Source organism: Numenius arquata, chromosome 6 (genome assembly GCF_964106895.1).
Source record: "Numenius arquata chromosome 6, bNumArq3.hap1.1, whole genome shotgun sequence".
Lineage (NCBI taxonomy): Eukaryota > Metazoa > Chordata > Aves > Charadriiformes > Scolopacidae > Numenius > Numenius arquata.
In genome coordinates this window covers 67,577,720-67,602,030 of record NC_133581.1, presented here as the reverse complement: position 1 = coordinate 67,602,030, position 24,311 = coordinate 67,577,720, and the positions used below count along the sequence as shown (strand labels likewise).

At 51.4% G+C, this 24,311-nt stretch overlaps 1 protein-coding gene across 1 annotated transcript in view; it reads left to right on the top strand.

The window, feature by feature from the left end:
- The window catches only part of ATL1 (atlastin GTPase 1), a 31,168-nt gene extending 6,998 nt beyond the window's left edge, over positions 1–24,170 (top strand). The window contains exons 2-13 of the mRNA XM_074150017.1: positions 4,337–4,584; positions 4,888–5,022; positions 5,881–5,985; positions 6,690–6,740; positions 8,181–8,237; positions 12,045–12,137; positions 13,047–13,185; positions 15,555–15,682; positions 16,363–16,419; positions 17,187–17,258; positions 18,270–18,701; positions 23,370–24,170. Coding sequence (XP_074006118.1) covers positions 4,337–4,584; positions 4,888–5,022; positions 5,881–5,985; positions 6,690–6,740; positions 8,181–8,237; positions 12,045–12,137; positions 13,047–13,185; positions 15,555–15,682; positions 16,363–16,419; positions 17,187–17,258; positions 18,270–18,701; positions 23,370–23,480 — 1,628 coding nt within the window. The 3' untranslated portion in view covers positions 23,481–24,170. The remainder of the gene's footprint in view (positions 1–4,336; positions 4,585–4,887; positions 5,023–5,880; positions 5,986–6,689; positions 6,741–8,180; positions 8,238–12,044; positions 12,138–13,046; positions 13,186–15,554; positions 15,683–16,362; positions 16,420–17,186; positions 17,259–18,269; positions 18,702–23,369) is intronic.
- The last annotated feature ends 141 nt before the right edge of the window (positions 24,171–24,311 follow it).

The window sequence follows — 24,311 nt, the reverse complement described above, 5'->3', positions numbered from 1 at the left end:
CAGCGCCGTTTGCGGAGGGCAGATAAGCTTCCTGGAAGCTGAAGCTCTCTGGAGAACATGCAGAGGGATCGTGCTTGACTGTAAGGTCTGTTTGGTGCTTGGCTCATGGTATCGGCGGCGGCACTGCGATATGTTTGTAATGTAAACAGCTGGGGTGAACACAGCTTCAGAACACAGCTACCTCTGCTGATCAAATTAATCCCTAGAGGAGTGCTGATAAGCAGCCTAACCCGGTCGATACAGGGATGCTCTATTCCAGGCAACTTGGAATATGATAGAACTTGTTATAAGTTAAAGCTTGCCATCAAACCTCTCTTTTCTCTCTTTGGTGGTTTCTGTTTTGCCATGCAGCAGAGTAACCTGGTTCCAGACCCTCAGAATAGCAGCACCACGTGACATCTGTGTATTTTAGCGGGGGGATCGGGGCCCAGGCTGCAGTTTCGGTTTTTCACGGGCAGTGCTTGGGTAGATAAGGCTCCTGGGGTCCAAGAGAGCACAAGAGCAGGGCTGGCACAGGGGCTTTCTCGGGGGCTGGTCAGGCAGCCCGTGTTTGCACAGGTGAAGGGTCACGGCTACGTTTCATTCTCTGGAATGAAATGTATTTATTGTGCAAACTCATTTAAGGAAAAAGCTGACTTTATTGGTTGGTCTCTGGAAAGCAGTCAGCATTTCTGTGACCTGTTCTTCCATAGCTAAAGCAAGAACAAGCTTAAGCAAGCACTCGCCAAAGGTACGTTGCATAATTAGTGACATGTAATTTATCTCATTTATTCACCTGTAGGACCTTAAATACATTAGACATCAGCTGTCAGTCCGTACACAGGCACAGCATGAAATATGCTGATTTAATTTATTTAATTTTAACAAAAAATAAGTCCTAGAGCAGATGAAAAATGCTTTATTTTTTCCTTAGACTCTAGTATTCATAAAGTGAGCAGAATGTCCTGTGTTAGGGGACTGTCTGCGTGAATCGGGCCATTTCCTCGCTGCTGTCTGACAGCCCGGCACGGATGAATGCAAATTCCGATCTCCTTCACTTTTCCACTTTGAATCACCATATGGAAAAGAGACGCGGATTCCACCCCACTTTAGAGTCATGGAAATGAGCTGTTATGAAATGGGGAAAAGGAACTGTATCCTGGCAAGTTCTGAATGAGCAGCTTGAGAATTGACGTAATTGCAAGGCGCCGGGAGAGAGCCGACAGAAAGGAGGAGTCAAGTTAGAAAATGAGTAAAAACAAGAGTGTGTTTAGGAAAGCTGAGGTGGCCTTCCTTTCTTTTTTTGGCCAGATGATGTTTTGTCATTGCCAGGTACAACTTCCTCCAAAACAGATAACTAACTTATGCCGGAAAGGCCAGTTAAAATAATTGATTTCCAGTAATGTGTAGCCCTCTTATAAAATAATCTCTGGCTCTCCAATGTGGCAGATAATCTAATAAACAGAACATGGAAATTTCATCACATGGAAATAAATGTGAAAGATGGAGTTTTGTCTGCAGATGGCATACATGAAAGAAGCAGAGATAACAGGGCTGAAATTAGTTCAGAGACCTGCTTAATATAATGCCTTTTCTCCTGGTATTTTCAATGAACTGGGTAATCAACATACCCTGCTCATAATATGTTTTATTTTGCCCTGGTGTTGTGCAAACAGCCTGGCTTTCCTGGCGTTCGGGTGATGGAAGCAAAGATGTTCTCTAGGAGCCCATGGCCGCTCTGGACTCTTACCTGTGTCTGGAGGCTTTCTCCCAAAATCTATCAATATCTGCTAAAAATAAATATGCTCCTTACAGATTCTGATGTTTTGAAGGGACGACACAATCTCTTCTCCTCTGCACTGGTTGTCACTCTTCCAGTCCCTAAAGGGGTCTACAGGGGAGATGGGGAGGGACTCTTTATCAGGAGGGGAGCCATAGGATGAGAGATAATGGTTTTAAATTGCAAGAGGGGAGATAGATGAGATCTCAGGAAGAAATTCTTGGCTGTGAGGGTGGTGAGACCCAGGTTGCCCAGAGAAGCTATAGCTGCCCCATCTCTGGAGGGGTTCAAGGCCAGGTTGGAGGGGGCTTGGAGCAATCTGGTCTGGTGGGAGGTGTCCCTGCCCAGGGCAAGGGGGTTGGAACTGGATGATCTTTAAGGTCCCTTTCCACCCAAACCATTCTATGATTCTATGACTGAGAGCTTTCAGAGGCCTTCATTTTTCAAGTCGTTTAGCCATGTGTGCCTGGATCCTGGGTCTGTGTATTTGAAATAGGAAGTTGTTTTTTTTTTACTGGAGGCCCCTGAGCAGTGAAACGGGGCAGGGGCTGGTGTTTGACGGGAGTTTGGTGCTGCTGGGCCCTGGTTCCTGCAGTTTGGTGGAGAATTTAGCTTTTCAGTGCATTTGGGACTTTTGTTTTGCTAAAAAAACCCTCCAAGCATCGGGAAGAAAAGATCTTTGTCTTTCAACTGCGAGCAAAGAAAGCTCGTAGTATATGTCCGAGAGCCACCAGAAATCCCCTAGCAACCAGGCTTAATGATCCCGATATTTCGTTGCAGGATCATAGGAAATCACAAACTCGTACAAAAGCACTGCTGTTCTTTAAAATATGAAGTTGCTGCCGGAGGCTTCTTTATAAAGAGGCCCAGAATGGGCAAACTCTATTCCTCTTGGTATTTATAGCTTGCCTTTTAGCATGTGCACACATAGCCCTTGTGCTTTGGAACGACTGGGACTGGCTGAAAACTGGATTTCCGAGGTCAGGGTCTGAAAGGGAGACCGAGAAGTTTTAACTTGAGGCTACCGTGTTTGGAAAGTTGCAGCCTGAGCCAACGAACCGGAAAGTTCTTGTAGAAATATAGGGGGAACTTTCCATCACACGCTCCCTTCCCTGCTGGCGAGGAGATTTCACGTGGCTGTAGGTGAGGTGACTGGCACGATTAATCACCTTCGGCATCTCTTTCCTGTGCTGGGAAGTTTGGAGACAATGAAAGGAAAATTACTGGAGCTGGCCTGCTCTTTGCAAACTCCAGGGCTGCAGTCTCTGTGGATGGCAGGTCTTAAAATGCAGCCGTCTCCCGTACTGCGGCTGGGACACAGAGCAGCCCAAACGGGCCACCAGGCCATTAAAAGCTGGAATTATCTCAGCCTGGAGGATCATGCGGGCGATACGTATCTCTCTGGCACCCTGCCGTTGCCCGGTGTGGATGTGGTGACCGAACGCTGGGTCCCCCTGCCCGTCCCCTCCAAAGGCTCCTGCTGCAGCATCATGCCTGTCACTTCTCCCCTGTCCCGGCAGGGAGGTGACACCTTCTTGTCAGGCTGTATGAACACTACACAGCCGGGGCAGCACTCGCCTCTGTGCCGGGAAGCAGCTCCGCAGGGAACATTGCCATTTTGAAATGGGAAAGTGAGCAGTGCCTGTGCTTTGCATACGCTTTCCTCTGGGGAGTGAAGAAGTGGCTTTTATCAGGATGGGCATGTGTCTTCGTGGCCTGGTTCCTGCTGGGGCTGTCTCCGGGGAGGCCGTTGATGGGGTCGATGGCAGGAGCGGCAGATTACGCTCGGAGCATTAGTGCAGACTGCAGATGGAGCAGGACTCGGCTGTTGCTACAGAAACAGCAGCCGCACAGGATGCATAAAGGCAGCATCCTTTGATAGAGACATGAGGTACTGAGACACCTCAGCTTGAGTGTGGCTTCCATTTCTGAGACAGCCTTCAGGAAGGACCTGGTGGGGAGTGTCCAGAGGAGAGCAGTCAGATGCCCAGAGAAGCTGTGGCTGCCCCATCCCTGGAGGGGTTCAAGGCCAGGTTGGACGGGGCTTTGAGCAACCTGGTCTGGTGGGAGGTGTCCCTGCCCAGGGCAGGGGGATACTACTGGATGATTAAGGTCTCTTTCAACCCACACCATTCTATGATTCTATGCCTAGACGACGTGGTAGCAAGGGATGATCGGGGGGCTTGGACTTCTCTTTTCTGGCAGAGAAAAAGCTGAGGGAGGTGTTACGGCAGTCTTTGTGTACGTCAGAAGTCGTTGCAGGCAAGAAGAGAGCGATCTGTTCTCTGTGTCAGTTCTTGTAGAACAAAAAGTAATGGGTGTGTTTTCTCAAAGGAGATTCTGGCAGGGACCTCTCTACCTGCAGGGAACATGCAGACAGATGACCCCAAAGTGGCCTGGAGCCTCCATCGAGATGTCTGAGGACAGGTTTGACAGACATCTGCTCTGAACGGCGCTGTTTGGGGATGGATATTTGGGCTAGCTAGGCCTGTTACCTCCCTGTCCAGCCCTGCTGGCTGTGACTGTGCACTTCACAAAGGAGGAACCTAACAGCTCCTGTTTTACTCGTTTATGCAGGTAGTTTTGCAGATAAGACTTACGAGTGGAGCTCAGAGGAGGAGGAGTCCGTGAGGAAGGCAGGACCGGTGCAAGTCCTTATCGTCAAAGATGACCATTCCTTTGAACTGGATGAAGCTGCACTGAACCGCATCCTCCTCTCAGAGGCTGTCAGAGATAAAGAGGTGGTGGCCGTGTCCGTTGCTGGAGCTTTTAGAAAAGGAAAATCATTCCTGATGGACTTCATGCTGCGGTACATGTACAATAAGGTACGGCTCCAGCTCAGGTGTCTCTTCCCGGGAGTATGGGAAGTGGGGGGATGAGCTGGATGGGACACTGGCTTGATGCTCTAGGAATGCTCAAGCCTCTCATTAGCACGGGCTTCACAAAATAAAATAGAGCAGATCCTTCCACACCAGTGGACTCTTGACTTTGGAGCAGAGATGTTCACATTTTCTGCCCTGTAGGACTTTCTGTCCCCCTCCAGCACTGGGGTGGAGGCAGCAGAGAGGGAAAGTGTAGAACCAAAGTATGATGAGAACTCCAGCAACTTCTTCTATTCCTGCCTGCAGGATGCAGTGGACTGGGTTGGAGATTACAATGAGCCTCTGACTGGTTTCTCCTGGAGGGGAGGATCTGAGCGGGAGACAACCGGCATTCAGATCTGGAGCGAGGTTTTCCTGGTGGACAAGCCCGATGGTAAAAAGGTGTGTGTTTCTCTGTTGCATAGCTGTCTCTTGCTGGGCAGCTCATTTTTCTCTTCCAGACTCTTCTCCCTTGTCTTTAGGTAGCTCAAATGCCTGTGCAAGTTTAGAGAAGGTCTTCAATACCATATCCCTAATCTGGCATGAACGGGTTTAATGCAATAAGTTGATAAGATGTCTGGGTGTCCCGGATATGCTCTGTAGGTGTCCCTCTAACTCTGGACATCCCAGAGTTTATTTCTATGCTGTTCCCAGCGATATTGAATCTGAGGTCCTTGCAAACTACTCCCCTTTCCTAGAGCAGTAGCTGTAAAATGGAGTGTCTTCACTCAGGGTGGTCAAATACAATGCAAACTGGGTTTTGGGGCATCCTGTAAATCCAGGTTATAGCCAGGAGTATATTCATCTACTCTTTAACAAAGAGCCCAGCACCCAAGTGACACTGAATTATTCACGGTGTGACCTCTAATACTGGCTGAATGTATTTTGGGTTAAGGAAGTGTGATACGCTGCCATGTTTGGCTTCTGTGACATGAAGCTAATGCAGACTCAGGAAGAGACCCCTCCGCAGTGACAGCAAGTATTTGAGGAGCAGAGCAGTTCGCTCCTCTGCGTTGCACGGCATTCATTTCCCTGCCTGATGGAGTCACCGCGTTGTCAAGAGTGACTGGGGCTGCTCTTTTCCTTTGTTCTCCACCAGTTACAAGTCTGAGACAGAAGCAGTGAAATTCCCAGCACAATAACGCAGCTGACATTCGCACCCCCACCCCCACCATCCCTTTGGCTTTTGAGAGTGATTTTGCTTGGATGCAGATGCTGAACGGGTGCACCCAAGCTGACGTGGAGCTTTCTGCCTCGCAGGTTGCAGTGTTGCTGATGGACACCCAGGGGACCTTCGACAGCCAGTCCACCCTGCGGGATTCGGCCACCGTGTTTGCCCTTAGCACAATGATCAGCTCGATACAGGTAAGAAGGGGGATGTCTCCAGGAATAATTTCCTAAAAGGAGGTGGCAAAATCACAGTAACACAGCAGCTAACCAAGGCCTTTGGTGGGGGAGACAAAGGCCATCATGTTGGCTGCACAGAGTGCAGGATTCACACACGACTCCATCATCACAGGGGACAGTGTAATCTCCTCATCTCACCCCGAGAGCAGAGCCAGCAGCAGAGGCACCCCTTTGCTTCCAGCTACCAAAGAGGAAAGGACCTTGGTGCGGGGAACTGGCTGTGCTTTTGTCTCAGCGCTGCTGGAGAAACCTCTGGGCTGGAGGTTTTCACACACCAGTAACCACATCGCCTGTTAGGGCTTCCCTTTTCTCCAGTTCTTACTCTTAGAGGACAGTGTGAATGAGCTGGAAACTGTGTCTTGGTACAGAGCTCAGCATATCGTAAAAATGGAGAAGAAAGAACATTATTTGGACACCCACAGGCTTCCAGGCTGGGGCAAGACAGCCCCTGGTGCTCCCTACTGGAGTGTTTTGCTGCAGAGGGATCAGCAGTGCCTGTCTGTCAGACAGCATGAGTCTGTCCAGCTGTGCTTGGCGCACCATGGGCCAGCTGGGACTTTGGCTTGGTATGGTAATGTCTAGGCTTTAACCACACCGAGCCACGCGTTGGCCCGAAGGACAGGCCATTGTGAGTGCTCTGAAGTTTTTGTTTTTAAATGCAGGTTTATAACTTGTCCCAGAATGTGCAGGAGGATGATCTGCAGCACTTGCAGGTAAGACGCTTGTCCCTGCTGCTCCTCTGGCGTGTCTGGATTGTGCTCCGCACTTGCTCTGGAAAAGTACTTTCCAAAAGTACATTTGGACCCACAGAAGTGTTTTTCAGTTTCCCAACTCTCCTATTGGCTCATGAGCATGGAGAAACAGTCACTTGGGTTGAAACCTGTCTTGCGTACCCTCTCGTAGCACGTCTTCTTGGGGGCCTGGGTCCTTTGGCAGGGCAGTCAGAGGGACACTTGCCAGGAGGGACTGTTCCTGTCTCCTGAGCAGAGACTCATCAGAGGCCAGGACTGACCCATGGGGCTGGAACCACAAAATGACTTGCACCAAATGACTAGTAATAGGGTAATTAACCATTTATTTGCTGTCCTCCTGCTGCTGCGAGTGTCCATTCACTGCTCCGTGAGTAGGGGCAGTAAAAGTGCTCGTTTCACTTAAGTGATGGGGAACCTGAAGGTAGAAGTTGCACCGTTCATGCTGTAGGGCAGGATCCTTGGATTGTTAGGAGAAGCCCAAAGAAATTGGGTAATTATGAGCCTGAATATTGACATCTGGTACTGGCTCAGTACAGGTGACCCCTAAGGGTAATTACAGCTCTGACTGTTGGAGACAAGCAGCTAATTGGATTTTTGTGGCCCAGGTGTCCTGCCCATTTCCTGGTATTAGCTCTAGCTTTCTCTTCTTTTTAGGTGGTTGATTGATTCGTTAGGTAGGCTTTTCCAGGAGCTTAAGAGAAAGGAAAGAAAAGCAAAAGTCCAGCTGGAAAAATCAGCATTTGAAGAATTTTGCATCTTTTCAGTCAGTAAATATTTATAACAATAATGCCTTTTTAACATTGAACTTACCCAGTGCAACTCTGATCTTTCAGTTTGGATTTTAAGCCATTATTGTTTAACATGTTGACCCATTTTTGGGCATCTGTGAAATACGTTATTGTGCCTTCAGTTGGAAATTACAGTCCAGAGAGGCCGGAGAGCCTTCAAATCTTGCTGGTAGGCTGATCTTACAGTCTTTGCACAGCGGGGGTTTGCAGGGAAAGTACTTATTTCTGAATTCATTTCCACTTCTTCTTGGACTGTTTAAAGAGAGCAGGGCTCCAGCGGTCCCCTACAGCACGTGAAGTTTCTGGTTGGTGTGAAAGCAACAGCAAGCAGCTGATTTGAGCCATTTTCCACAGATTTGCCAGCCAAAAATTCCAGGCTGAGATCTTTCATGTGAGAGCTCAGCACAGTGATTGTCTGTAGCTGCTCTGTGTGTCTCTCGGATGTGAACTGAAAGCTCACAGCCAGCCAGTTTCTGTTCCAGTGCTGCAAATGGTGCTGTTAGCCCTGTGGCCACAACCGTCCCTTGCCACTGTGCCTGTGGTCCACAGCCATCTGTGTGTCCCTGCAGACAGACAAACTAACAGTCCTGTTGTTCTTTGCTTTTCTTTCCAGCTTTTCACCGAGTACGGCCGCCTGGCCATGGAGGAGACATTCTTGAAACCTTTCCAGGTGAGTTCTGAGAGTCCTGGCCAGCACATGTTCCCTCCGCCGGAGGTGGCTTGGCCCTGAGCTGGTTGGCTTCACCACGAGGTGTCACTGCAGTTTGCAGGACAGGGAGGAGATGGGAATGCCTGGGGACGGGCTCAGCTGTGAGAAGGAAAGGCTTTTTGCTTCCTTGCTCCCAAAGAGGCTTCCAAATCCATCCAACATCCCTCTTTCGTTCCTCTCTGAACTCTTGCCATCCCGAGAGCTCTTCCCTCTCCTGCCAGACGTCCTGCTGGGCTTGGAAAGCAGTCAGGTTTTGCGGCAGGTTTGTCACACTGTCTATGTGGGGACTCTGCCCAGCCTTGGCTCCGAGAGGTTTGAACCCTCCTGCCCTGGGAAATCCCTGCTCCTGGCAAAATGAAAGGATGAGGATTAGCTCAGAGCTCTCGCGAGTGACAGCAGAGCTGTGGGAAGGCTCGGTTTAAGTGGGGTTTTAACTTCAAATAAGGGACATCTGTTCACCCTGCTGCTTCCCAACCTGTGAAAAGCTGGTGTGCAAAAAAGGGAGAGCATTGGGCAGATGAGAGCTTGCTCTGGACACCAGAGCTGCGAGCAGCTGGGAGAATGGTGGGCTGAGACATCCCCTTCCAGTAGGAAAGTGAATATGAACAAAAAGAGACAGTGCAGAAAGTTGTGGGGGCAGAAGGAACCCATGACATGGCTGAGGCATCCACAGTAGGGTAGGTGGTAGCTGGAGGGGGGTTTGGGAGCTTCCCGAAGTGAAGAACAGCAGAGAGCAAAAACATGCTGTAAAAACGCAAATAATAATTGGGAATGGGTTAGAATCATAGAATCATAGAATGGCTAGAGTTGGAAAGGACCTTAAAGATCATCTAGTTCCAACCCCCCTGCCATGGGCAGGGACACCTCTCACTAGAGCAGGTTGCTCAAAGCCCCATCCAGCCTGGCCTTGAACACTTCCAGGGATGGGGAAGTGGTTTTACTTTTGCCTTTCAACATAAAAAGAGAATTGCTATCCTCACCGCCATCCTGGAAGGCCTAAGGGGTGTCTGTGCTCAGGGAGTGGAAATAAAATGGACAAATTGAGATTTTGGGGAGCTTTGGGGGTATATTGGATGCTGGCATGGACAGATGACTGATAAACGTTGTGAAAGCTACCAATAAAAATACATGACTTGCAGTAGCAAGAGCTAGGACAAAATTGTAACATGGTACAGAAGAAAGCCAGACATTGAATAAATATCCCTGTTCCTTATTTAAAAAATATCAGGATAATGTAGACAAGTATTTCAGTGAAAGCAAAACACTTCCTACTCCATCAGTAAAAAGGAGGCTGTGAGGGGAAACTTTTAAATATGCTTAAGTCATTAGGAGTGGATAATAGGCTGTGATTTTACCAAAGACCATAATTGCTGTCAAGTCACACAGTTTTGTGCATAGTGAGTCTTGTCAAACCATCCCATTATCAATTTTTAAAAGACCACGAGTTGGGTTGATAAAGGTAACTACCACCATGATAGTTGCCTTCTCTAAGCCTTATCTCCCTCCCATGCTGATTAAAAGCAAGTGAACGACGTACCAAGTCAGCATTGCCTGTTTTAATCCATTGTAAATGGATTAAAAACTCATTAACTGATAGATGACAGAGCACGCTGAGCTAATTTTAATAGGGAATCATCATCCTTCAGAAGTGTTTCCCTGGGGCTCCCCCTGGGGTCTCTCTGATTCACTGTCATCTTCGTTAACGATCTGGGGAAAAATATCAAACGACTGGTGGTAACCCTTGAGGATGTGATAAAATTTCGTAGAATCATAGAATGGTTTGGGTTGGAAGGGACCTTAAAGATCATCTCATTCCAACCCCCTGCCCTGGGCAGGGACACCTCCCACCAGACCAGGTTGCTCAAAGCCCCCTCCAACCTGGCCTTGAACCCCTCCAGGGATGGGGCAGCCACAGCTTCTCTGGGCAACCTGGGCCAGGGTCTCACCACCCTCCCAGCAAAGAATTTCTTCCCCAGATCTCATCTCAATCTCCCCTCTTTCAGTTTAAAACCCTTCCCCCTCGTCCCGTTGCTCCCCTCCCTGATCAAGAGTCCCTCCTTATCTCTCCAGTCTACAGCTTGAGTTTCTTGGGTGAGATTCCAGGGTCTGTAAGTCAAACACGCTGAACCTCTTTTGTCCTTAAAATATCCAAATCTGCAAAGGAGGCTTTGGAAAACAGCTCCTATAGGAAAATGCTGCCAAGCAGGGAGTGCAGAGAGAGTGTGGATAACGAGGCAGTTGCATGGATCCTGCTGGGAGGGAAGTAATACTTGGCAGTGGAAAATTAGCATTTCCCTTTGGCTCCCTCCTCTCCACGGTGTGTCCTTGCACTTGGGCCAAAGCGTAACCTCCTGCCCTGCCCCGTGTGCTCTCACCGGACACCGATCCTGGTCATGATGCCTTCAAAAAGGCTGGCACTTTGCTGGGCTGGAGGGGCTGAGGGTGGGTGGGAGGCACAGGAAAGACCTCACGTCTGGAACGATTTTGCTTAAGAAAAATGAAAATCATTCCAGAGTCAAACAGTGCAAGGCACGCATCATGTGTTTGTGGAAAAGTCCTAAACATGGACATGTCTCCTAAGCATCTCCTGGTCTTAGAAAGAACAGCGTGTCCCGAAACAGCTAACTGGGTGCAGTTGCTGTGGCTCGTCAGGCACTTAGGAATGGCCAACACGCTGTTCTCTCTCTTTTTTTAACCTTTCCTGATATTTTATGGAAGAGAAATAAGGAGGGGAAATATTTTCCCTCCCTCCACTAAATCTTTGTTCTAAACATAGCTGATTTGTAGGGAAATTCCAGTGAAATGGATTCCACTTGCTGGCCTGCTGATTCATGTGCATGAGAGGAGCCCTGGCACCCCTGCCAGACCCTCCTGGGCTTCGGCGTTCAGGGCTTCCCCCTCCAAACCCTGTGTTCATTACACAGCACACGGGTCCCTTGTGCGGATGAGATGCTGGAGACAGGGTTTTTTTTCTGAAAACACTAATTTTTTTTTAAAGATTAAAAGTTGACCGTGCTGGTATTTATTTATTTATTGCATAGGAACTTTGACTGCCTCAATAAAGATTACAAAAGCCAGTGATTTCTTATTCACCCTCGTTATCCTGCATCTGCTTCTCATTAAAAGTCTGTCTGGAAGGCTGCCCAGTGAAAAAGGCTGAAAAAATGAGCCTGTAAAATTCCCATAGGATGGAACTAAATGTAGCTGGAATTAAGGAGCTGGTTGCCTTTTGTCCTGGTTAGCAAAAATCTCTTTCTTGTTTTGCAGTTTAAATGATTGATGCTATTTTTCAAGCTGGGGAATCAAAATGCCGCCCAGCAAACCCAGTCCTGGGTTTGCCCCTTGCTTTTCCCCTTGTAGGACACAGCCACACGTGCAGCGAGTCTGCGCGGTCTCAGTGCCATGGTGAGGTGACCTGCACAGAGGGGTATTTCCACCAGTAAAGGCGAGAGATGCTGCTGGAGCTGGGCAGAGACTGGGGGCCAGGTCTTGTTGTGGCACGAGGGTGGGGACGAGGATGCAGGGGGGGTCCTGCCACCACTGTGGGCTCCCGACATCTGCTGCCAGTGGTGGTGGCAGGATGGAAGGCCCAGAAATCCCTTGTGAACCCCCTTTCATTAACGTACAGCAGAATTAGGTATCTCATGTTAGCCAGTCCTGGTCCTACAATTAGCAACACCCTTGAAAGATGAGTTTTTCCGAGCTGGCCCTGGAGCAGCTGGTGCTGTGTGGCGCTGACCCCGTTGTGTTCCTGTCTCTGTTTTCTAGTCCCTTATATTCCTTGTTCGCGACTGGAGCTTCCCTTATGAATTTTCCTATGGATCCGATGGTGGTGCAAGATTTCTGGAGAAGCGACTGAAGGTGTGTTCTTCCTGATCTGGGTTCATTTAACGAACGGTGCCAGCCCTGGGGGTACGCTGGTGGGTGATGGAGAGTGAAAAGGGAGGCAAATCTGGTTGGTGACCCAGGGACGATACACTGCCGTCCCCTGCCTGGATGGAGAGTGCTCAGGGTGCGAGGGTGAGACCCTGATCTGGGGACAGACGATGCTGGTGACCATAATCCTGGGCAGGGAGCAGGGAACGGGGTGCAGAGCACTGGCACCAGTGTGGGTTCAGCTGGGGGGGGCACAGCTGGCTGTCGGGTGTGAACTGCAATGTACAGAGATGCTGGTGACAGTCACACTCACCTAGTGCCTTAAAATCCCAGAAGAGGCATTTTTAGGAGGCTGAATTTCCTTGCCACGTCTTCTGGCCAAGCCCAGTCTCCCTGGGGCTTACTTGCTGGGAGCAACTGGGAGAGGCATTAGAGATGGGAGTCAGCAGATTCCCCAGAGATCAGGAGTGATGCTTTAGTAACAGGCAGTTGTACAGTAAAACTGATGGGTGAGGGCTCCGCTGGGATTAATCAGGAAATGCATGGGTGATTTGGTAGTGGAGAGACCTAATTAAAGCGGAGACAAGAAAGGCCCCAGTGGGAAATCCCAAATGTTTTTATATTCCAGTCATACATGGACACAGACATTTTCCAAGCGATAATAACATGCCCCAGGGTGTGTGGTCACAGAGACTCTGGTTCCTTGGTTGCTGGAAGAGCCTTGTCTTTGTCCTCGTGCGGCATCCCCCATGGGATGTCCTTCTGTGTTGCTTTTTTCTCACCGTGAGCAACCACAGCACGGAGTACCCCGTGTTCCTGCCGTCACCGCTGCCCCAGCATTACCAGTGTCCTCATCAGAAGGAAGACCACTGACCCCAAACTGGTGTCTTGCAGGTCTCGGGAAATCAGCATGAAGAGCTACAGAATGTCAGAAAGCACATCCATTCCTGCTTCACCAAAATCTCCTGCTTCCTCTTGCCTCACCCGGGCCTGAAAGTCGCCACCAACCCCAATTTCGATGGAAAACTGAAAGGTAGGAAGGAAAAGGTCTGGTTTTTAAGCAGATACCTTGGACACCCTGGCAGATTGTCCTGCTGGTTCCTCAAACCTCTATTTTCCAAACTTCTATTTTCCATGAAAAAAATTCTGTGAGTGGAGTTGGATCCTCTTCCCAACGACATAAATGCACTCAGCTCATTTTTCCGAGTCCAGCAGCTGCCTGTTCATTGCCAGTTGCTTTTAACCTAAGACAGAGGTGGAGGCCAGAAAGGTGTGGGAGGCTAAAAAGTTGTCAGAGGCCAAAAAGGTATGAGAGACCCTGAGAGAGGGGGAGGCTGAAAAGGTGTGGGAGATCAAAAGGGTGTGGGAGGCCAAGACAGAGGTGGTGGCCGAAAAGTCATGGGAGACCAAAAGGGTGTGGGAGGCCAAGACAGAGATGGAGGCCACAAAAAGGTGTGGGAGGCCAATGCAGAAGTGGAGGCCAAAAAGGGGTGGGAGACCCAGACAGAGAGGGAGGCCCAGACAGTTCAGGCCAAAAAGGTATGGGAAGCCAAGAGAGAGGTAGAGGTCAAAAAAGGTGTGGGAGGCCTAAAAGGCGTGGGAGGCCCAGACAGAGGCGAAGGCCACAAAAAGGTGTGGGAGGCCCAGACAGAAGTTCAGGCTGAAAAAGCATGGGAGGCCAAGACAGAGGTGGAGGCCAAAAAGGTGCGGGAGGCCAAACAGGCGTGGGAGGCCCAGACAGAAGTTCAGGCTGAAAAGGTATGGAAGGCCAAAAAGGTATGGGAAGCCAAGCCAGAGGTGGAGGTCAAAAAAAGGTTTGGGAGGCCCAGACAGAGGTGGCGGCTGAAAATGTGTGGGAGACCAAGACAGAAGTGGAGGCCAAAGAAGTTTGGGAGGCCCAGACAGAGGTGGAGGCCGAAAAGATGTGGGAGACCCAAAAGGTCTCAGAGCCGCTGGCAATGAGCACTGTCAGGACAGATGGCTGGTGGGCAACCAAGGAAGGGCAGGGCTGAGATGGGAGGTTTATGGACTCGGTGTTAAGCCTGCAGTTAACTCCAGTGCCTCACGTGCAGCTCGGCACGGATGTAGAGTGGTGCAGACTGGTTCCTGCAAGGCAGGCTGGCGCTTGCGGAGGGTGGAAGCCCAGTTACACGTGCTCTCAGGGGAACGTTATTTTGCTTTGAAAAGCTTTCCAAGGAAGATTTAATCGTCCTGACTTATCTGATCAGTGGTTTCCCTACAGGGCAGAGTTAGTTCAACAGGTAAACAAAAAAAAAAAAAAAGAAAGAAAAGAGGAAGGAAAAAAAAGCCGTGGTAAGATTCTCCACCCTGAAAGGAGCCACATGCTGTGGGTTTTAGTTGTTTGTAGTGAACCGACTGCTTACCAGCAGCGCTGCTTGCAGTCTTTGCAATAAAATGGCCCATTAGTCACTTAAAATAAATCAGCAGACAGAAAGAAGTTACTTTTTTCCTGGTTTTGTGTGACTGGCGATCAGACTTATTCTTCTGGCAAACTCCGTGCTAACAGAGTGGTGGGGGCGAGGCGTGCTGGTGGAAACAGAATCACAGAATGATACGGGGTTGGAAGGGACCTCTGGAGATCATCTAGTCCAACCCCCTGCCAGAGCAGGGCCACCCAGAGCAGGTTGCACAGGAACGTGTCCAGGTGGGTTTGGAATGTCTCCAGAGACAGAGAGTCCACCACCTCTCCGGGCAGCCTCTTCCAGGGCTCTGTCACCCTCACAGGAAAGAAGTTCCTCCTCATGTTTAGTTGGAATTTCTTATGTTCACATTTGTGCCCATTCCCTCTTGTCCTGTCCCTGGGCACCACTGAAAAAAGACTGGCCCCATCCTCCTGACACCCTCCCTTTAAGTATTTATAGGCGTTGATCAGATCCCCCCTCAGCCTTCTCTTCTCCAGACTAAAAAGACCCGAGTCCCTCAGCCTTTCCTCATGAGAGAGATGCTCCAGGCCCCTCATCATCTTTGTAGCCCTCTGCTGTGCCCTTTCCAGCAGTTCCCTGTCCTTCTTGAACTGGGGAGCCCAGAACTGGACCCAGTGCTCCAGATGGGGCAGAGCAGAGCAGGAGGATGGCCTCCCTCCACCTGCTGGTCACACTCTTCCTGATGCACCCCAGGATGTCATTGGCCTTCTTGGCCACAAAGGCATATTGCTGGCTCATGGTCAGCCTGTTGTCCACCATGAGTGGACAACAGTTTGCACAAGTATTTTGAGACCGTGGAGCTGGTTTGTGGATATATCCACAGCTGTATGTTCTGTCTGTGGGTTAAGCCACAACTTAATAATTTCTGAGTCTCTGGCTTTGATTCTCCTGCTCTTGTTTCTTGAAGCACAAGTCTGAGGGAGGGCTGGTGCTGATGACGTTGGGGTTTTGTTTCCAGAAATAGACGATGAGTTCATCAAGAACTTGAAGATTTTGATTCCTTGGCTTCTTAGTCCCGAGAGCCTGGATGTTAAGGAGATCAATGGAAACCATATTACCTGTCGAGGCCTTGTGGAATATTTTAAGGTATTTGAGAGAAATTTGGCTTATTAATCCACGGCACACTTGCACTTTCGCTGTAGTTAAAAGGGAAAGCAGCAGCAGGCAGAGGAGATGGTCTTGGTCTAGGTAATAGTCCTGGCTCCCATTGCTGCAGAGAGCAAACACCTCACAGTCAAATATTTGGCCATGCAATAAGCACAAGAATTGGGGAGGGCTGTTTTTTTGCCCTTCCCTGGAGAACTGAGGACCAGGGGGGAGGTAGGCTGAGGGCTGTGTTCCCATTGCCTTTGGAAAAAAAAAAGCTTATTTTTGTTGTCATGACTACTGGGACATTTTAATGCAAGGCATCCGTGAGTAAGTCTCACCGCCTACTCTCCAGTGCTACCTGACTCTGGCTCCTTCTTCTTCAGTGAAGGACGGAGGTAGGTGCAAATTTGATGGCAGAGATAATTAGCTTAAGTGGTGGAACGAGAGCCCTGAGTGACTCTCGGGCCACCCAAGGAGTTGACCTTGAGCCGTGCTATGGAGCATTTTCTGACAGAGCATCCCCTGCTGAAGCCGTCGTGTGCCAGGAACGTCCCCCTCCTCCTCTGTGCTTTTAACACCCCGTTAAAGCTGTGTCTGGAACTGGGTGGGGGGTGTTTCTGTGTTGCTGGTGAATGCCGTATTCAATGTGATTCCATTTTCTGGGCGCTGTTTTGCAGGCGTACATAAAGATCTACCAAGGGGAAGAATTGCCACACCCAAAGTCAATGCTGCAGGTACGTGAGCATGAGCTGGTGGGCATTCACGCGCTGTAATTACCATTGTTTTCCAGTTCATTGTCAGAGGTGGCCCGCTAGCGTGGCACATTGGGTCTTCTGTGAATTTACTTCAAATTTCTTAGCGTAACAACCCAAAGCAACAGCCCTTTTTGGAAGTATTTGGCAGTCAGGAGGCTGATACGGCTTAGCAATTGTGGCAGCACGGCTCGTGGCCTCGGCCGGACTGCGGTTACTCGCTGTCTGTGCACCCGGTGTCACCCAGCTGAGCTGAAGTTACCCCCCTGCAGGTACAGAGCATCATTTTTGGCCGCGATGGGGCCGCACGGGGAGGTGACACGGCCCCACGCACATGGGCAGTGGTCGCCGGGCTGCAGCTCTGCTCCCTGAGCCAGAGGGCTTTGCGGGAGGTTGCAGCTGTAGCTGTTTACATACGACTGAGCCTTTTATCTGTTTCCTTGCTGTTTCCCACAGCCGAAGCCAAAGTTTTTGTTGCTCTGGCTTGGAGGGTAGGAATCCTCTCTTCGTGTAGGCTTTTGGCTGGAGGAGCACTGAGGAGACTGGACATGCAATTATGGGGTGATCTTATTTGGATTGATCAGAGGCTGAGAGGGGGAGCTGTTTAATTCTGTACGTGTACGACCTGGCCACATACACGTGTGGACCACGGGTCCCCAGGCATCCAGTGGCTGCTACTCTCCGCAATTACACTTATTAACCCCATCTTTCTACAGCTAAACTTTGTACCCCTTTTGCCCTTCTTGCAGGCCACAGCAGAAGCCAACAATTTAGCAGCGGTTGCCACTGCCAAAGATACCTACAGCAGGAGAATGGAAGAGGTAGGTGGTGCTGAGCACGTCATTCCACCACATTCGTATCTCCTGGGTCTCCTGTCCTTGTGGAGAAGCCTCCCTGCCTGGCTTCTTGGGAGAAAACGTCCTGCCTGGACTTGGTCAGGGTCCCCAAGAGGGTCTCTCTTATATTTCTGGTGGAAAAGGGGCTTTCTCATAGGCTGGAGCAATGCTTGGGCAGGGTATCGTGGCAGGACAGGGGAGGGTGATTCACAAACAGTCACTGTTTCATCCCATGGCAGTTTTTTGCAGACCACGTGGCCTCTGCTGAATTTACATCCTCTTCCCAGCGTTCCCCAGCGTGGGTAGCTGCCACCCAAAACTGTGATGTGGTGGGGCTGCGTGACCATGCAACCCGTGCTATGGCTGCTGCTAATTTGGGGATAGTCATTATAACTGGCTTCTTCACCTATGCCCTGCTCTGTCAGCCCATTTTGCAGCTCTGCTGAGGGGATGGTTGGGATGTTTGAAGGTGAAGCTCAGACCCCAACCTGTCTCCAGCCGCTTCCAGGCCCCCACTCTGCTCACCAGTATGGACCATTGCTACCTATTGGCAGGAAAGGGGTGCAGAGCTACGTGGCCAAACCACCTCTGGACTGCACTGGGCCTTAAAACTTAAAAAAAAAAAAGGATGTGTCCTTACTCTGAAGCAGAAGGAAAATGCTACGGAGTTTCCAGCACTGGAAAATGCTGGGATTCAGGGTCCTGCTGGTCTGTGTAGCTCAGCCGTCCCTGTCACCCCAGATCCTGGCTTAGGCTGTGAGGGAATGGAGCAGGGGAGCTGTGGGATGCAGCTTCCCAGTGTAGGCACCTGCTGCCCCGTTTTCACCTGCACTTTGCAGAGCTTTCCCAGGTGGACAGCACAGTCGTGGAGGTCTTCCTGCAGGATCTAGTGGTCCGTGCCAAACGGGAGCCTGTAGAGCCTTAATTCCAGTGGTTTGCACAATGGAGCACGGGTGCTGAGGTTTCTGGAGTGACTGGACTGTGTTTTCCACGCAGGTCTGTGGTGGGGACAAGCCCTTCCTTGCACCTAGTGACCTCCAGACCAAACACCTGGAGCTGAAGGAGGAGGCTGTGAAGCTGTTCCGTGGGGTGAAGAAGATGGGTGGGGAGGAATTCAGCCGTCGCTACCTCCAGCAGCTGGAGAACGAGATCGATGAGCTCTACATCCAGTACATCAAGCACAACGACAGCAAGAACATCTTCCACGCCGCCCGCACCCCCGCCACCCTCTTCGTGGTCATCTTCATCACTTACGTGATCGCTGGAGTGACCGGTTTCATTGGCTTGGACATCATAGCCAGTCTGTGCAACATGATCATGGGCTTGACACTTATCACACTGTGTACCTGGGCATATATCAGATACTCTGGGGAGTACAGAGAACTGGGCGCAGTAATAGACCAAGTGGCCGCCGCGTTATGGGACCAGGTAGGATAAAAAAAGCTTTTGATTTAAAAAAAACCAACCAACCACCAACCAAAAAAAAAAAACCCAAACCCAAACAAAAAAACCCCACCAACTTCTTAAGTGTTGAGTTTCCTGGGGCTTTTCCTCCCCTTTGAAATGGTTTTTGTGTTTGTATTTAGGGTTGTTGAGATGCTCCGGCTAGGCATGCCCGGGCAGATCCAGCTGCTTGAGCTGGTTGTGGTGTGATCAGCCCTGTCTTCTTCAGACAGCAGGACAACGAGCTTTAGGCTGTCCCTTAGACCTTCTAGTTGGGGAAAGTAGCAACAGGAAATGTTTTCAGAACAGTACCAGTTCTCCAGTACCTAAGGGGGTCCTTTCCAGTCCCTAAAGGGGCTCCAGGAGAGATGGGGAGGGACTCTTGATCAGGGAGGGGAGCCACAGGAAGAGGGTGAAGTTTTAAACTGAAAGAGGGGAGATTGAGATGAGATGTGGGGAAGAAATTCTTTGCTGTGAGGGTGGTGAGACCCTGGCTCAGGTTGCCCAGAGAAGCTGTGGCTGCCCCATCCCTGGAGGGGTTCAAGGCCAGGTTGGACGGGGCCTTGAGCAACCTGGTCTGGTGGGAGGTGTCCCTGCCCAGGGCAGGGGGTTGGAACTGGGTGATCTTTAAGGTGACCCTTCCAGCCCAAACCATTCCATGATTCTATAACAGTTTGTGGAGTTGATTGGAAGGGGGGAGACGTTGTAGGGACTGGAGATGGGCCTGGGCAGTGGTTGTAGCATGGGTGGGCAGTACAAGATGGGTTGGAGAGCAGGAGTGAAGAGCAAGGCTGGAGCCACATACCAGCCCACCCCGTCCCCTGCTCGAGCCTGAGCCTCTAAATCCTGTCCAGTGTGAAAGACAAGCCGTGTAGATCCGGGCTGGGGATGAGAAACCTCACAGCAAGCTGTTTTGTTTTGCCTTTTTTCTTCTTGTCTTGCCCATCACCCAGTGCCGGTTTGTGGAGCCTCAGACCTTGCGGGAACGGGGCAGCTTTGCCTGGGGTCCCACCGGGGAGGCCTTCTCAGAGGGGTTTTGCGTTCACGTCTGTGTATATCAAACAGACAGACCCGTATCGCTCTCCTGGTTCGGGGCAGGGATTTTGGCTCTCCCCGGCTCTGCCGGAGGCTGAGGCCAGGTCTGGGCTCTGCCTGTTCTGGCGCTGGGCCCCGCTTTCCCGTTACAGCCGCAGCTGCGCTGCCTCAGTTGGCCTCACCCGCTCTTTTTTTTGATTCTTTTTTCCCCTCTCCTCCCCCAAACAACATGGGAAGGTCTTGGTTGGACCCCGATGTCCAGAAACACCTCTAAAACCTTAAAAATGATCGGAGTGTGTTAGCATCCCCCCCTTTCCTCGCAGCGCCCAGTCCTGGGGCAGGGTTATCTCACAGCCCACGGCCACGGTATTTTTAACACTCGGTCCTTCCTGTTTCCTTTTCTGCAGCAGCTCTTTCCTCTCCCCATCCCCGAGCTGCCGGGGAAAGCCTGGACCCTGCAGGCTCCTGCTGTGACCCCCTTTGCCCCGGCCAGGGGAGCAGCCCACCGGCCCCTGTGCCAAAATGACATTTAAAGGGCTGCGATGGTGTCCTGCTCGTCCCCTGGCAGAGCCGGGCTGGGCTCATTGTCCTCTCGGTCCTCAGAAGCCACCAGCGACACCCGTGGGTTTTATTTCTGGAGTGCCTCCAGGGGGAAAGGGCCGTTCCCAACAGCTTCACCTGCTCCTCCCCTGCTTTTTATCCACCAGGAGGTTTTTTTTGGTGAAGAGTGACCAGGTTTGCCGGGTTCCCGGTGCTGCCGGAGCTGGAGCTAAACACGCGGTTTTGGGGGAAAAAAATAATGAAGCATTTATTATTCAGTTCCTTCATCCCTGAGCTGGGTAGTGGTGGGGTTCGGCAAGGCTGCCTCTAAAACGGCCTGAGAGCCACGGAGATGGTGGGAGGGCTGGAGCCCCTCTGCTGTGAGGACAGGCTGAGGGAGTTGGGGGGGTTCAGCCTGGAGAAGGGAAGGCTCCGGGGAGACCTTGGAGCCCCTTCCAGTCCCTAAATGGGCTCCAGGAGTGATGGGGAGGGACTCTTGATTGCAGCCAGCTGGAAATGTAGATGCTGGGGAAAAATAAAGAAGTTAAAGTGCCCACAGCTGCTCCCTGGTCCCCACGGGCTTTTTAACTCCAGGGAAAGATCTCCCAAGAAGGTGCTGGCCCTGCTGCAGCCACCGGGGCTTGGGCAGCAGGACTCTGCTTGCCACACACGCAGGGGCTGGTGGGCTCCGGGTGGGCTCAAAGCCCTTGTGGCTCTGTCCCGTGGGGGCTCTCGGTGTCCCGTGGTGGTGGCACTGACTGAAGGAGGGGTGGACGGAGCTGTGAGGGGTCCTGCAAGAGGGGCAGCCTGTGCTGGGCGAGGACACTGCCATGTTGGCCCCAGGAAGCGGTGTGACACTGTGCGCTCCCGTGGACGTGCGTGATACACAGAGATGCTTTTTTTTTTTTTTTTTGTCTCTCTCCCCCTTTTCTTCCCAATGCCTCTCCCCAGGGAAGCACAAATGAGGTAAGTGGCTCTCCTTCCTCCCATCTCCCTGGCATGCCGGTCTGCTTGGCTCCCACAGGGCCCTCAGGGGCAACCATGGGCTCCTGGGGAAAAGCATCTCAGCCCCAGCCACACATTTCAGCTGCGTTGCTGCCTTTGGGCTTGTGGGGTCGGGGGGGGGGGGGCTACGAGGGCTGTGGGTGGGGGCTGCATCCTGGCCCAGCTCCAGAGGCTGAGCTCTGGTTGCTCCCAGTTGCTTCCAGATGCCTGGGAAAGGGGGTTAAATGTGGGCGCTGAGCTCCAGGCGGAGGTGGAAGCCAAGTCGGGGGAGACATTTTGGGGAGGGGGGGGTGTGTGTGTGTGTGTTTGTTTGTTACGGAGGGGATTTTCGTCTGTCTGGGTTCTGTTTGGGGATTTTTCCCGTTGTGCTGAGAGGCCAAACCGAAACACCAGTTTGTTTTGTAGCACCAGCCCTCGTGCTGGGAGGGCTACTGTCCCAGCAGGCAAGGAGCCCCCGTGCTTGGCCAGGCCCCTCTGTGCTGCTGGCAGTGCCACGAGTTGTGTTTTGGGCAAAACCAGCCCGTATTGGGTTGAGTAAGCCGAAAGCAGAGCCCGGGAGGCGTATTTGATGTCCCCAGCCGCTTGCCGGGGCAACGCGCCCAGTACAGCCCTGGGACACCGGGTGGCCAGGGCCCTGCTTGCCCAGGGGCAACCAGAACCTCGTTTAGTTAAAGCCTCCTCAGCATCTAATTAAAGCAATAAGAGCATCCCTCCCAGTCCGCGTTAAATCTATTAATCCCATGTTGTAGTCAGGTGCCACCCCCTGCCCCGCTCTGGCCGAGGTGTGTCTTTTATCGTGTCACCAAAGCCTGGCAGCTCCATCAGCCACCGAGTTCTGCGGGGGGTTCCTCTGAAAGGAAAGGGGGAGCCGCTCCCGCGGGTCCAAAAGGCCATTTTAAAAAGACAAAAAAAAAAAAAAAAAAAAAAAATAGTTAAAAATCAACCCGTTGCTTCCCCCGTAGGGGACATCACTGGTACCTCCAACCCCCGCCCCAGTGAGGTACTGGTTCGGTACCTCGTTGTGCCACGAGTGCTGACCTCGGGGGCCGTGGGCTTTGCTCTGGCTTCCGTAGCAGCAGGAGGCGGAACACAGGCTGGCCAAGGAAAAGTCATCGCTGTGGGACTGGTCTGGCATGGGGAAAAAAAAAAAAAAAAAAAGCCTAAACTGGTACAAAATGCCGCGAGGTGGCGGAGGTAGGATTTGAAGGTGTATTTTTCAAGAGGGAAAACCACAGAAGCTGCATGAAGTCTCCTCCGTTGGGCCATGACATTCCCAAACAATCCCAAACCACCGGGCAAGCAAAGCTCCTCCTACGGTTTCCTGCCTCTTCCCACCCAGTCCCCAGCTCATCCTGGCTCAGGTCCCCAAGGAGGTGAACAGTCTCCAGGTCCCCGGCAGCCACCAGCGGAGTTTTGGGGTGGGTTTTTTTTTTTTTTTTTTTTATTCCCCAGTGATAATTTAATTTGAAATGGGAATGTCCGAGCCGGTCACGCCAGGTCCTCTGCAGCCAGAGCCGTGGCTTGGCATCTCCCGTGCTGTTGGCACCGGGTTTTATACCCATCACGGGACGGGGAGGTCTTGCCTGGTTGGATGGGAGAAGGATGGGCTTTTCTGTCACCCGCACCTGGGTACAAATGGGAAATGGGAAAATCAGAAGGAAAAAAAGAAAAAAAAAAAAAAAATCTGTATTAACGCGCAGAAAAATAATCCCACCAAAGCAGGAACCCGGCAGAGGGCAACGTGTGTGATGCCACGGGTGTCAAACAAAATGCTGAGCTTGCAGAAATATAAACGCAGTCTGGGAACCCACCCCACCCCCCCCAAAAACCCCCCAGCCTGGAAGTCCCTTCCTCGTCCTCCAGGTGCTCCTTGATCGAACGCGACGGGAGGGGGCTCCTCCCACAGCTGAAAAACGAGTCAGCTTTAGTCTTTTCCCCGTTGGACACTCGGTGCACAAACCAAACCGCGCTGTGGCTGCAGCGGCACAGCCCACGGGTGACACAGCCCACGGGTGTCACCGCAGCGGGGCCGGGGACGTCACCACCCTCTCTCTCTCTCTGTTTTTTCCCCAGGCTCTGTACAAGCTGTACAGCGCGGCGGCCACCCACAGACACTTGTACCATCACGCCTTCCCCGCCCAGAGCCCGGAGCCCCCCCAGGGCGCCGAGAGGAAGAAGGTGTAAGGTGTAAGGTGGGTGCCCTCCCGGCCACGCAGGAGCACGCACCCCCGGCCCCCTGGGTTCCACGCTCTTCCTCACACCCATCCCGAGCTCCTGCCGCGGCACGGGGAGAGCGAGTCCTGCCGGGAAGACGCGGGCACGGTTTTCCTTCTGTTAATATGTACATATTGGTTCCGCCGCGATGACAAAGTGCTTTTAATTTGTTCTAGCCGGCACATTCCCAGCTCGTTTACGAAGCCTTATGTTTCTCTTCTTAATTAGTTACGAATTCACTGAAGAAATCTTAATTTACATACGATACCGCGACTAAAAAAATCTTCCAGCCCTTAGCGCTATCCAAACCCCGCCTTCTTTTGTGATGAAAGAACAAGTTATAAACGTGTAACCAACTTTTTTTTTTTTTTTTTTTTTCCTTCGCTCATCTATTTAATTCCGTAAACGTCAATTAAAAATGTATTAACTTGCTTCATGGGCGAAGGGCGCTGCTGCCGCGGGCTGCGAGGGAGCTCGGGGGGCGGGGGGGGAAAGCGTCCTTCTCCGTTGGTGAGGGAGGCAGCGGGTGGCACTCGTCTGTGTGTTGGAGAAAGCGGCGCCGTGTTTCTGTACGGACACTCGCTCTTGTTCTTTTATCCCCCCAGCTATTAAAGTTCGCTGTCGGTTCCTGGGGCGGTGGTTAATACAGGAATCCCTTAGTAACGATTCTCCGCTTGGGGTTTGTTTTGGTTTTTTTTTTTAACATTCACGGTTCCCGTCGGAGCCGCTTTCCTTTCAGCTCGATATTCCGAAAACACTGCTCTTCACCACCCCCGTCAGACCTTTTTATTGGTTAGAAGA